The following is a 12,979-nucleotide window of genomic DNA, read 5'->3' as shown; positions in this document are numbered from 1 at the left end:
TTCAACATGAGTTATCTTTCGCCCCTTCTCGACCTGCATAGTGTAGCCCCCCCCCCCACGAGCTTCGAAGGTCACCGTGTCTCCAGTGAGCTCATTGAATGCCAATCTCACATTGCATGAGATGATCTGTGTAAGAAAAAACAAAAAAAACACATAATGTATTAGTGGAAATAGCAACAAAAAAACTATTAGAAGGTTCATATAATTTGTTACCGTTGCAGGAATAAAACTAGGCTGAAAGTAGATGCCGAACAATGTGGCAGTAGAAAGGTTGGTCCGGCACCTTGACTTGCATAGTCGACATGGTGGTTCTTGCTCCATTCTACACAAAACACATATTGAACACTAAGTTGAATTATAAATGCAAGTATGCCACTCCAATTCAAAATCATGGTCTTGATTTTAGTTTCCCCGCCCAACCAATTCAACTTACTCACACCCATTCTCCTATGTTCCAAATTCGAAATGGTCTCACTATAAATTTTGCAAAGGACCTAATATATCAATTTGTACTAATAAATCACATCAGTAATAAATCAATTTCTAGTAAATATCATCTACCTAATATATCAATGCCAATGCCATGCCAGTATCATCTACCTAATAAATCAATTTCACAGTACTAGCTAATATCAATTTTTTTTGCCTATCAGATCCGCCACCGGAGGAGATGCTTGGGGAGGGGAAGAAGATTCGTGAGGGGAAGAGGGGAGATCTCACCTCCTTGCTGGAGTTGGCAGCGCCGCGCAGTTCTGGCGAAGAGCGGTGTGGTCGGTCGGCGGCGGCAATGGCAGCGATGCTGGTCGAGAAGGGGGGAGACGAAGAAGGGTGGAAACGATGAGCTCGTAGTAAATCGGACTTACTGGTTTTTACTGACATGGAATTTTTTTTACTGGCGTGGGCCTAATGGATAGTGTTGTGGTAGGCCTAATGGGCCACGCCATAGAGAATGATAGCACACGGGAAAAAACTCAGAAAATAGATATGGCGTCCTAAAAATATTCTATGCCAGTGGTATGCTCATATCAATGTCATACCAATTTGTTCGACGCCACGACTATTTGAAAAAAGTAGTGCTGGCATTGCTGGGAATCGTGGGGCCACCAACAAAAGTTGTGGCTAGCAATTTTTCACTAGTGCTTATGCTGCTAATTTCTTCTTCTTCTAAGTGTGCTGTCTTGATATAACTACTGCTCATTACATGGTTGGCGAAGTTTTCTCCTTAGCTCAGTAAAACCCCATGCATGGATGTATCCAAATGAAGAATTGTACATATTTTGCCAGAAACTTTGACTGTCAAATTTAAGGTAGGTGTTTTGTTTGAAAGATGGGAATCTTTGGTTATCCATGGCAGCAGGATTGTTGATTTTCCCCAAGGTAGGATGTCTACATCGATAAACTATGATATACTTATAAATATCTTGCTCATTTCCTCCCAATCATCTCAAGGAAGAATCTATGTTCTTAACATTTTTAAATTTTCCCCGCCTGACATTTTTTGTTCTCACTGGAATAGAACCGCAAAATGTGGATATCAAAATGGAAACCTTTGTGGCATTGTTTGTGTATGCGCAATCCATCTCAATTCTAGGGTAGTAGTTCAACACTATGTATGCACTCCCTGTATCCATGTTAAAGATTTTCTTGTATGTCATTGTTTGTGTATGTGCAATCCATCTCAACCCTAGGGTAGTACTACATCACTATGTACACACTCCTATATTTGTTTAAAAAAATTTCTTGTATGTCTTCTACATGTAATCTATTTGTTGTACAAAGACATTAGTAGCTACATGTATGGATCTAGGGTATCTTCACATAGATCACACATGTAATGCATCTGTTGAGATCAAATATTATGATTGGTGTTTCATCTTAGTTTTTTCTATTGCATGGTACAAACTTTAGTACTCATTTGCTCTTAATGGTGCGACGGAACTTGCTAATTTTCTTTTATACCATTGACTTTGGGATTAGAAGGACCGAGGGTTGCCGGGCAGAGTTCAGATTTGTAAGGCATTGGTTATCATGCACAATGATTTCTCTCCATCCTCCCATTCCGCACGTTATCCTCCTGGACGGTTACTGATGCGTGTCCATTTTCCATTTTCGATCCCGCGCCCCTCTGGTCCCCTCTACAGGTAACTCCAACAAAGTTAAGTTGCGGAATGCGGGTGAGAGAGGAAATTAATAAGCGATAAATAGTATATGCTTGCACCCATTTTGATGTAAACTCGTGCTTATTATGTGCAATGATTTCCCTCGACCCCTCTTGTTATTCGCCTTGAATCCTCGATCCTCTTGAATAGTTACCCCGCACGGCATTTTTATGTTCCATTTCGCCTCCAACTCTTCACCTTATCCCCCACTAACGGTAAATCCAACGAATTTAAGTAGCGACATGATGGTCAGTTTCGCGAGAGCGTGCGACCCATGACCTTCACGAGAGAGCGTGGTTATTACGTAGCAGCATGGTTGGGCACGAGCGCTCGTTTTCAACTAAATTAATTACGCCTTGATATCATATTTTGGCTTTGAGCCCTAATAAATCGAACAAAGAGAGCACAATACTACACTTGAAAAAGAAGTTTTGTTGCATAGAAAGCCTGAGGCTGTACTACACTACCATTGAAAAAAAAATTGTACTATTACAAGAGAGAAATGATGATTGACCAAATTGACCCCGGGTCCAAGAGTGTCAGAATTTGCCCTCGTGCCTAAAAAGGACCGATCTTTCTCTCCCATCTGTACCCGCAACCCGGCCGAATTCCCCCACGCGCTCCCCCTCGCCGCCGGCGACCTCCGCTTCTAGGGTTTTGCCCCCCGGCCCGCCCCGAATTCCCCCAGCCCGCGGGCCCCTCGACCCCCAATCCGGCCGATCCCGGCCGCTCGACGGCCGGATTGGCCGCCCTCGTCCGGCCGGTCGGCGGGATTCGTTCTTGACCTTGATGCGGCGCAGCTTCGGAGGGGGCTGACGATGTCGGGAGGAGGAGGAGGCTCGAGGCCCGACGCCGCCGCGGGGGGCTTCCCCGCGAGGGGGGCACCGGGGGCCGCGACGGAGCCGCCGTCGCTCGCGCAGTACATCTCGCTGGATCAGTTCCCCGTCGGCGAGCACCGGCACTCGCGCTCCGCGGAGCTGCGGCGGGCGCTCGCCGACTCGGCGGAGCAGCCGCTGGCCGCGCTGGCGCAGGGCAAGCCGCTGCCCCCCGCGGCCGCCGAGGAGCTCCGGCGGATCCGGGGCGGCGTCGCGGAGTCGTCGGCCAGGGCCAAGTACACGTTGCTCCTCGTATCTTTTCCCCGTGCTTTACTTCCGCGTGCATTGCTGCTCCGGTGAGGCCTGAAATGGAATCGGGTTGCAGGGACAGGGCGAAGTCGCTGCAGGAGTCCATCCAGAAGCTGGACAAGTACAAGAACGTCGTCACGCGGCGCCGGCAGAGGAGCGACGGCGCGTCGGTGGACAGGTCGTCGGGGAGCGTCGGCGGCTCTCTTAGGATCGGGGCTCAGAACAGCGGGGATAACCCCGCCCAGAGGCTCGAGGAGAGGGCTAAGAGCTCGACCATGAGCAAGCGTGTCCGGTCGTCGCTGACGGCAGATGCACGGGTTTGTACTTCTGCTACTTCACCGATGCTTTCAATCAGCAACTCCGTTTTGCTCGTATGACATTGCTTCCACTGTTGTACGTAGTTAGTTTGAGTTGGTACCTTGGGTTATGAGTTATGACATATTAGAGGTTCCATTGTTCCTATTCTAAACAGGTAAATTTGTGTGAACTGGTAGTTGGCATGGCATATCAGTGTGCGTGCGCAAATCACATGGGACAACAGGTCATGGAAGTGATCTCATCTTAAATGACGAATCTTTGTATACTTCTATATGCTGATAACTATGGGCTTAGGCCCAACTAGCCCCCGAATTCCATGACTGAATTAAAACATTGTGGAGACAGAACCGTTGGGTCGATTAATCTTGAATGGACCTGTTGTCTAGGTGGAGATGTGTCATGATTGAGCAAAGCTTTTATACCATGTCTCTCTCCCGAATTCCCTTTTGTTGCTCAATGGTTGAGTTAAAGTCCCCATACTTATTTTTTTGTGGCCTTTTTAATTGTTAGACAATAGTGCATTTTTAGTTTTTTGACTATGACTATATTTCCTCCTTATTATGTCTTCAAAGGCTACCATTTGCCTTTTGTTTTGACTCTTTGGCCGCATATTTCAGTTGGAAGGGCGTGTTAGTGTTTCTACAAGGCAAGGAGGTCCTTTGGTTGATACTGAGAAAAACCCATCTTTGGAGAAGGACAAAAGCTCCGTCAGAATTGCCAATGCCACATCAGGGTTTTCTGAAGACAAATTACGAGGCCTAGCTCCTGGTGGTGAAGGATGGGAGAAAAAGATGAAACGTAAGCGTTCTGTTGGAACTATGCTCAATAGAGGCAGTGATGTAGACCGAGATGTTAAACCATCAGTTCAACATAGATCAAGCAGTGAAGTACGTGGACGTTCTAGTGATGCTATTCCATTTAGGTAATCTTCGTGCACTGTCATCAGCTTTGTTATGTATTTATAGTTTTTCCACGTAAGCTTCAAATGGATCATTATGGAGATGCATTATGAGGTTAAGAATGCTATGGCTTCAGAGGTCCAACCTCAGATTATTGTCTTCAGGTTCATGACCATGGCGAGTCATCTCCGCATTCAGGCGCACTTATCTTATCCCTCCTTTTAATTGTTGTATGTCAGACATGGAGCTTCTGCTGGAGCATCTGGAGGTAGCAAGATGGATGGAAGCTCTCAACTGAGTAGTTCTGGCTCACGGTATCTTCTGAAGACAGAGATGGATTCCACCCCTCTTCCAAATGAAAGACGAGAGCGCCATGGTGGGCTAGACAAAGAACGGGTTTTGGTGAAAGGAAACAAGTAAGCATTGATAGCTTGATGTCAGTATTGTAGCAAGTAGCAACACATTCTATAACATGATCAGACTGATTTGAATGGTTGAACCCTCTTTGTGCTGCTGTAGTGCATGTAGTTTCGAACCATCTATGGTTCATATTAGGTACTTTTTTTTTGCAAAATGTGAATAATTATGTGCTTCTCCATTCTTCTGATGTTTGCCTCCATCGTGATTCCAGGGCACATATTTCCGAGGATATGCAACCTGGAACCTTAAGTCCTGTTACCAAGGGTAAAGCAACCAGAGCACCAAGAACCAGTTCACTTGTCGGTATCCACTCATCATCTACTTTGCTACGCTCAGCTGGAGGAATTGATGAATGGGAAGAAGCACCGTGCACAAATAAAGCCTCACCATTGGGAAGCACCACAAATCGCAAGCGTCCCATGGCTGCAAGTGCCTCTTCACCTCCTGTTGCTTGGGTGGGTCAACGTCCACAGAAAATGTCACGGACAAGAAGAGCAAATGTTGTATCACCGGTGTCAAATTTTGATGAACCCGTATCTGAAGGATCACCAGTTGATGTTGCTGTTAGGCCAGCTTTAGAAACGCCTGGCCTTTTACTTCCAAGGGGTGCAGCTAGCAATAATTCACAAGCTGCATCTAGAATGGATAATGTTACATCTCCAGCTGGTCTATCAGAAAGTGAAGGGTCTGTTGCTACTGAACACAGGAATAAGGAAAAAGTCACAAACAGTGGTGACTTTGAGAATGAGGGGGCAAATTCAGCTCATGTGGCATCCGATTTAATTTTCTCGTCCAAGAAAAGCAGGATTCCGTTGAAAGAAGAACTTGAAGATGGTAGTATTCGTCGTCAAGGGAGGAGTGGAAGAGGCACTATGCATGTTAAAGGGTGTACATCCATACCAAAAGAGAAGTTGGACAGCACTGAAACGAGGAAGTTGGTAAAGAGCGTAAGACCTGCATCTGAAAAGAATGAAAGGTGCTTAATGACTGAATTCTAGCAAACACGTGTATTGTATTTTGTATCTGAAACTTATGGTCTTCTTTAATTTGGTGCAGTAAGTTAGGCCGTCCTCCAACAAAGAAAGGCTCGGACCGCAAAGCATCATCTCGGCACCCAGAAATTCTGAATTGTGGGTCAATGGATACTACAGGTTTGCTGATAGACATTTTAATTTACCATCGAAGATCTTTGCTTTCTTTCTCTGAAAGTTGATCCTGATGCTAAGCTGTTTGTTGTAGGTGAATCTGAAGATGACCGAGAAGAACTTCTAGCTGCTGCAAATGCTGCCCGTGGTGCTATTGGTGTGTAATTGCACATATCGTAGTTATCTGTTTGGCCTGCAAATGGCTGTAATTCTATGTTTCATAGTTGATGAGTTCCTTATCCTTTTCTGCAGTTGGTGCATATGCTGGCCCTTTTTGGAAGAAAATAGAACCAATGCTTACTTTCATCAGCTCTGAAGATTTATCCTTCTTGAAAAACCAGGTTCAATTTTATTTTCCTTACAAGTTGGTATAATGGACCTGTTGTGTCGTTGGGATGAATCATCACTTACCGGAGTCTCTGGTCAGATAATATTTTTGGAAGAGCTTGAAATGGGCATGTCTAATAAGCACGATGAAGACAAGTTGACTGCATCAACGAACTACAATGGGCCACCATCAATGGTACTTTACCTTCTGCCACTCCTGTACTCTTATCGTGGAAGATGTTTTCAATAAATCCTCAACTTTTGTATTCCTTTATATGTCTACCCCCTACTCTTATCGTGCAAGATGTTTCCAATAAAATCCTCAACTTCTGTATTCCTTTATTTGTCTACCCTGTACTGCAAAGATCTGAATTTGATACCCATGTTTCATATATTATTTTCATCTGTAGGTTGAGCATTCCTCCCAGGTTCTGCCTCCATCCAATTCTTCTTTGTTGCTGGATCAAGGGGAAGCAAATGGTGTTGGACCAAGAGAATCTGTTGACATTTTGTCTTATAATAATGGCGAGAATCATAACAACACATCTCAAAAGGCACAGGGGCAAGGAATATTTGGTGAAATGGCTCCCCTGACAAGTAGACTGCTCTCTGCCTTGATTGTAGAAGATGTTGATGACTTTCCGGAGTCCAATGGTGTCCAAGGAGATATACTCATGGAATTCTCAAATGACTACCTTCCTCGTGCTGCCTCAGTTGAATTTGAAGCTACAGGGCTAGAATCCAGTTTTGGAATGTCTCCTGATTTTAAGCATTCAAACAGTAACCCAGCATATAACAGCATGTCCAATGGTTTCGCAGTTTCCAGTAATTTGAGGGGCTCATATAGTCAAAGTTCAGTTTGCAGTGAGAATCTATCAGATGGGATAAATGTTATGGGGTACCCAGAAAACGGCTCTTTGCATGGATCAGTACCGCAGATTACACAGCAGTATCAAACTCCCGGAAAAGATTTATCTTTACCATTATATGGATATCAGTATGCGCAGATGTCTTTGCATGATAGGACTTTGGTCGAGTTGCACAGTATTGACATTTTTCCAGAGATGGTATGGTTTCTAAAAGCCCGATTCATGATAAGTTGTCTATTTGAAGGTTATTTCTTTGTCATGTACTCCCTCTGTTCCATATTAGTTGTCGCTCAAACGGATGTATCTAGCACTGAAATACGTCTAGATACATCCGTTTCAGCGACAACTAATATGGAATGGAGGGAGTAGTTAGCTACAATTTTATATGGAAATGCTAAAATTCTGACGTCAGGATGGCAAATTATGTTGTCGCGAGGATGGCAATATCTTTTAGCAAGCATGGCAATTCCTGGCAAAAAACTGAACATGGCAAGGATTTGCCATGCTTGCTAAAGGAAATTGCCATCCTTTCTTATTTGATTCCATTTTTTGTTTCTTTTCATTTTCTTGGGAACTGACAAGAGATTATCAGTACATTATTTAGAAAGCAGGCTGTGAATTCGAAACCTTGAGTGGGTGTGGTTCAGTGGGTGTTGATCTGTCGTTGAGAGTGTTGACCCTCATTTTGCATCGTATGTTCCTTTAGGGTGAACCAACTGCAAACATATTTTGATGATCCTTGAGAAAACAGATGCATAATAGATCGTCACCTCATTGTTTTCAGTAATCGTGTGTTATTCCATATGTCTCCTTATTAACTCAAATCATTGTCATGGCGATATTTTTCTGACTGCAGCCAGAGCTGGACGAGGGAGAGGATGAGGATATTAATAAAGTTATTTTGGAGCTGCAGAAAAGACTCTTTGATCAGGTGGGTATATTCAGCATTCAATTTTGGTTAAACTCAACAGATCATTCGGATAATTAAAGTTATCAAGTCACCATTTCATCTTCTCTGGAGTTCACATGAAGTTACTGTGAAAACTTAGAGCATACTAAACTGGCATTGGTATTAGTAGTTCTAGAACTTGCATTTGAGGCTTCAAGCTTAAGTAATGAGAATGATGAGAATATTATGGTGGAATTGCTTGATATGTTGGGTCTCATGTGACAAATTGATAGTGCCGGAAACTAGTGAAATAGCAGGTCTCACCCACTTAGCAGATTTCAATAGATAAGTGGTTCGGTGAGAAAGTCACTTTTTTGGGCTGTTTGAATATGGCAATATTGCATTACTTGGAATAGTTTGAGTCAATTTGAAACGGTCCCACATAGGGAGCTTTAAACCAAATGAGATTATGCACCACACTTCAACTAATTCTAGCAGCCTTATCCTCATTTTTCACGTGTTGATGATTTCCTTTTGTCATTGGGTTTACAGCAGTTCTATGCATTAAAAACATTAAAAAATGCATTTTAATGCAAAAATACCTCCCTGCACGTGTCCTTTTGACAACATTCAGTTTGGCATATTTCTTAGTACTTGTGCAACTTGCACATTTTTGTAGGAAGGATATGCTTTTCTAATTAATATGTATGCTTCTCGACTTGTTTCAGGTGAATCAGAAGAAATGCCAATTAAATAAGCTAGAAAAAGCAATTCGAAATACTAAAAACATGGAGGAAAGGTATTAATGGTTCTACCTATGTCTATTTTTTATTAATGTAACTGAGTAGAACCTATTGTGGTGTCTAATTCCAAAATTTTGTCTGCAGGAGCCTGGAGCAACACGCAATGAACAAATTAGTAGAGAGGGCATACAAAAAATTGCTGGTACCTGAATACTCTGTTAGTTACATTACCGCCTACTTTTTGTTAGCACTATTTTTTTAAGGAATTGGATGATTAGGGCATTCTGCTTCCCATAGGTTTCGTGTCTTAACTGATTGCTGAACAACTGAGGTGGGTGATGTGATGAATGTTGGCCTGGCACCTTCGTAGTGTAGTCTTGTTGATAGCAATGTTTGGCCTGGCACTCGCTATTAGTCCATCTGTATAACTAGGAAATATTTTATTGGTTGGTTTCCAGTGTTGCATGTTTCTTTCTATGTATTGTTTTTTTTGTTTACCACTAAAGAAACCACTACAAGTAGTAACTTAACCTTGATCTTTTTCACAGGGTGGTCGAGGTAGTTCTAGTCACAAGGGCGGTCTCAGTAAAGCAGCCAGTAAGGCCGCAAAACAGCTTGCATTGGCTTTTGCCAAGCGAACACTTGCCCGGTGCCAGAAATTCGAGGAAACAGAGAAAAGCTGCTTCAGGGAGCCTTTCCTTTGGAGTGTGCTGTCCGCGCCTTTGCCAAAGAGTGACCCAGTTGATGGTAATGCACATGCAATTGTGGATATCGAAATAAGCCACACAAACCCGCCTATTTATTTGGCACTATAGTTGTAAGAACTTCCATATAATTAATCCGCCTTCTTATGCTCCAGGTGTCCCTCCAGGATCTGCAGATAGGCCAAAGGCCCTAAAGCTTGACAGAAGCCCATTGAGCCAAGGTATTTCTAGCACCCTTGAACAAAATTTACTTAACTTTGGCATGATGATTTTGTAAGAAATCCTTTTCCATGAGGTGTCCCAACTTCTGCTGATCCTTTTGCAGGTAGCACAAAATTGAAAAAGGGCGAGAGAGAAAGGGACCAGAGCAGAGATGGGTCTGCCAAGAACTCCAGCTCGAAATCAGGCAGCGGCCGGAACTCGTCTGGCAGCGGCCGGAACGAGCGCAAGACCAAGATGAAGCCTAAGCAGAAGCTAGCGCAGCTATCAACATCTGGGAACGTCCTTGGCAGAGTCACAGAGCCATCCAACTCCAGCTTCCCATCACCGTCGCCGCGAGAATCCAACGAGTGGAACAACCCTCTGAGCACAAGACCTACCCAGCAACCAAGGAACAGCTCGGCCAATGTCGCTCCGGAGTCCCTGGACGCCCCCATGAACCTGCCACCGATGGACCCCATGGTGGACATCCTGGACGTGCCGGAGGGCAACGACATCAGCGCCTGGTTCACGGATGGCCTGGACGACACGCTGCAAGACTTTGATTTCTCCGGAGGCCTGGAGATCCCGGACGACGATCTCACCCAGCTAGGGTTCATGTGAGATGAGAGCTATAGTAAATATCATTATATATATATGTGCATATAATTGGATGATTCTTGATGCTGTGTTAGCAAGCGCTGCCTTGCTGGTTTGCCGCACTAACCACCTTAGCTGATGTAACTAACCCCAATTGGTATTGGTGAGCATCATGAGGTGACAGCATCTATTAATCTGCAGTTTCAGTCTTGAGCATCATGTGAAGACTATATATGCTTCACGGAAAGTGATTTTGGCAATTTTTTTCTTTCCTTTTTTGCGGTGAAATTTTGGCAACATGTTGCCCATGCTCCCCATATTTCATCTCTATTTTTGTTTTTTGAGTTTTGAATATTGTTCACAATTGAATATAATTTGCATATTAAAAAATAATACAAAATATATAACATAATGTGAACTGTACAAAAAAGGACAGTGCATGTTATTTAACTTATGATTGTTCATCTGAATATTTGTCACAAATGGTTATATTATTGGATAAATAGTTACAAGTGCACAACCACATGGCTGTACTAACATCTACAGTATGGTCACATTTGTTATAGAAATTAGGAAAAGGGTAAAAAGACTAGAATACGGGTTTGCAATGGCTAATAGTTTGCACAACTTTTCTACCATGACAATCAGGGGATTGTGCTGATCAATGTACATTATATAAACTAGCAAAAGGGCTTGCGTGTTGCAACGGGAGTTTTTCTTTTTCATAATCTTCAATGGCCAAGATCACATTTTGCTGCATCACTGAGATACACTATCTCCCTCTCAATTTTGTGAAATCATGAACATTTTTTTAAACTTGTGAACGTATTTGAAATTGCGAGCATTTTACAAATTTATGAACACTTTTACAAATTTTCAAATATTTTCTAAAATCAAGAATATTTTTTGAATTCATGAATATTTTATACTATTTGCAAACATTTTTTAAAATTGTGAACATATTTTTTAACAATTTTCTTGAATTGGCAAACATTTCTAGACTGGAGGAACATTGTTTTGGAAATTGGTGGAACAATTTTTTTAATTTAACGATATTTTTAGAAATGCATGAATATTTTTGAATCAACGAACATTTTAGAAAGTCACAAAGAGTTCTTAAGTTTTTAGAATATTTTTCCTTGCATAAATATTATTTGAGTTGGCGAAATTTTGTTCAATTTCATTACAAAATTTAATACATGAACTTTCTAAAAAATCATATTCCCGATCATTTGGTTTTCGAAATTTCAAATAATTTTTTTGAATAAGTAAACATTTTTTTATAAAATCATGGATATTTTTTGAATCCGCTAATATTTAATGATTTATTAAAATTTCTATTTCAAAGTTCTTAATTTATAAAAAAACTGGAACTTTTTTGAAGTCCCCAATTGTTTAAAGTAGAGAAACAAAATGAAAAAAAATAAAAAAAATAAGAAACGAAATTTGAAAAACTGGCCACCCCGACATGGGCCAGCCCAAATAGGCACGCTACGTCTTCTCGCAGCACGCAGAATGCAGTATAGGAAGATCCTACTGCATGGGCTGGCCCAGATGAGGGATTCCACTATGTGAAATGTTTTTCATCACTTATAAGTGGCATCGGTGGGTAGTATTTTGCAACTTTTGGGGCAATTCCCGTGACGTACCGCAAGAAGCAATAGGCCCTTTATTATTACTAGCAAATATGCCAGTGCATTGCACCGGTAGAACAAAACACCTCGCAAATGCAGAGTAACATATCGACAGAAGGCGGAATAGAAATGGAGCAATATCATGTAAACTCGTGTAAAAAAATGATGTTCACGTTAATCTTGTGAGTCAACCAGAGACCAACATCAAGAAGGAGCTTATTTCAAGATGCATCTAGCTGATCAGCTACAGGTATACTTTTGGCAATAAGATCCTGTCCTACTTTTTGTATCCTCAAGCGCTACAATTAAAATGACCATGTTGTTGTTCTCCTTAACCTTCTTTTTGTATACTCAAATAGTCCACCCTCTCCTTAAAATGGAGATTTAGGAATTAAGCAGCAGTCCTAGTGTCCAACAGAAGACAGGGAAAAAAAATTCTACTCCCTCCGTTCAGAAATACTTGTAGGAGAAATGGATAAAAGTGGATGTACCTCGAACTAAAATGCAATAGCCAAAAAGAAAAAGTAAAGAGAAGTTTATTTTTCTTTCACACAAAGGAAGTGGTTTTACTCTGCACACAATAAATAAACATTTTTTTTAGTGAATCAGATAAGATCAGGGAATGATAAGGTCGCCCCTTTTTGGTCTGCCTTACATGAGGCGGGTGCCCATAGCGAGGCTCATCTTTGTGAGCATCCGATCTAGGGAGTCCTCCATCTCTGTGTATGTCAGGGCCGGCGGATAAATCACAAGTTGAAGTACTAATTATATGACCACAGAATCAACGAGCAAATGTTAACACATCTACACATATGTACATTGAGCTATTTGACAGAATTTTAACATATTTATACAGCTTCTTCTTATACAGTCATGTTGAAATATTAGGGTGGGCCTTGGGCCGATCTAACAATTTCATAAAATCTCCAAAGGCCCTTGTGGGTTATATG

The 12,979-nt window shown here is 42.1% G+C and overlaps 1 protein-coding gene across 3 annotated transcripts; it reads left to right on the top strand.

Annotated features, from left to right (window-relative positions):
* The first annotated feature begins 2,779 nt into the window (after positions 1-2,779).
* Positions 2,780-10,625, top strand: LOC119278891. 3 transcript variants are annotated; one of them, XM_037560245.1, is made up of 16 exons: positions 2,780-3,270; positions 3,360-3,600; positions 4,219-4,523; positions 4,740-4,916; positions 5,132-5,896; positions 5,977-6,071; positions 6,160-6,222; positions 6,318-6,406; positions 6,493-6,588; positions 6,803-7,459; positions 8,118-8,192; positions 8,879-8,949; positions 9,038-9,110; positions 9,442-9,640; positions 9,753-9,818; positions 9,923-10,625. In XM_037560245.1, the coding sequence occupies exons 1-16, from the start codon at positions 2,978-2,980 to the stop codon at positions 10,417-10,419; spliced, it is 3,762 nt and encodes a 1,253-aa protein (XP_037416142.1). In that variant the 5' UTR covers positions 2,780-2,977; the 3' UTR covers positions 10,420-10,625. The 3 variants fall into 3 exon arrangements, with proteins under 3 accessions (XP_037416142.1, XP_037416141.1, XP_037416143.1); XM_037560244.1 differs by having other exon boundaries at positions 2,780-3,276; XM_037560246.1 differs by having other exon boundaries at positions 2,782-3,276; positions 9,038-9,095.
* The last annotated feature ends 2,354 nt before the right edge of the window (positions 10,626-12,979 follow it).

This window comes from Triticum dicoccoides, chromosome 3B (assembly GCF_002162155.2).
Source record: "Triticum dicoccoides isolate Atlit2015 ecotype Zavitan chromosome 3B, WEW_v2.0, whole genome shotgun sequence".
NCBI lineage: Eukaryota > Viridiplantae > Streptophyta > Magnoliopsida > Poales > Poaceae > Triticum > Triticum dicoccoides.
Note: the sequence above shows the minus strand (reverse complement) of the source record. Positions and strands in the feature narration are given on the sequence as shown.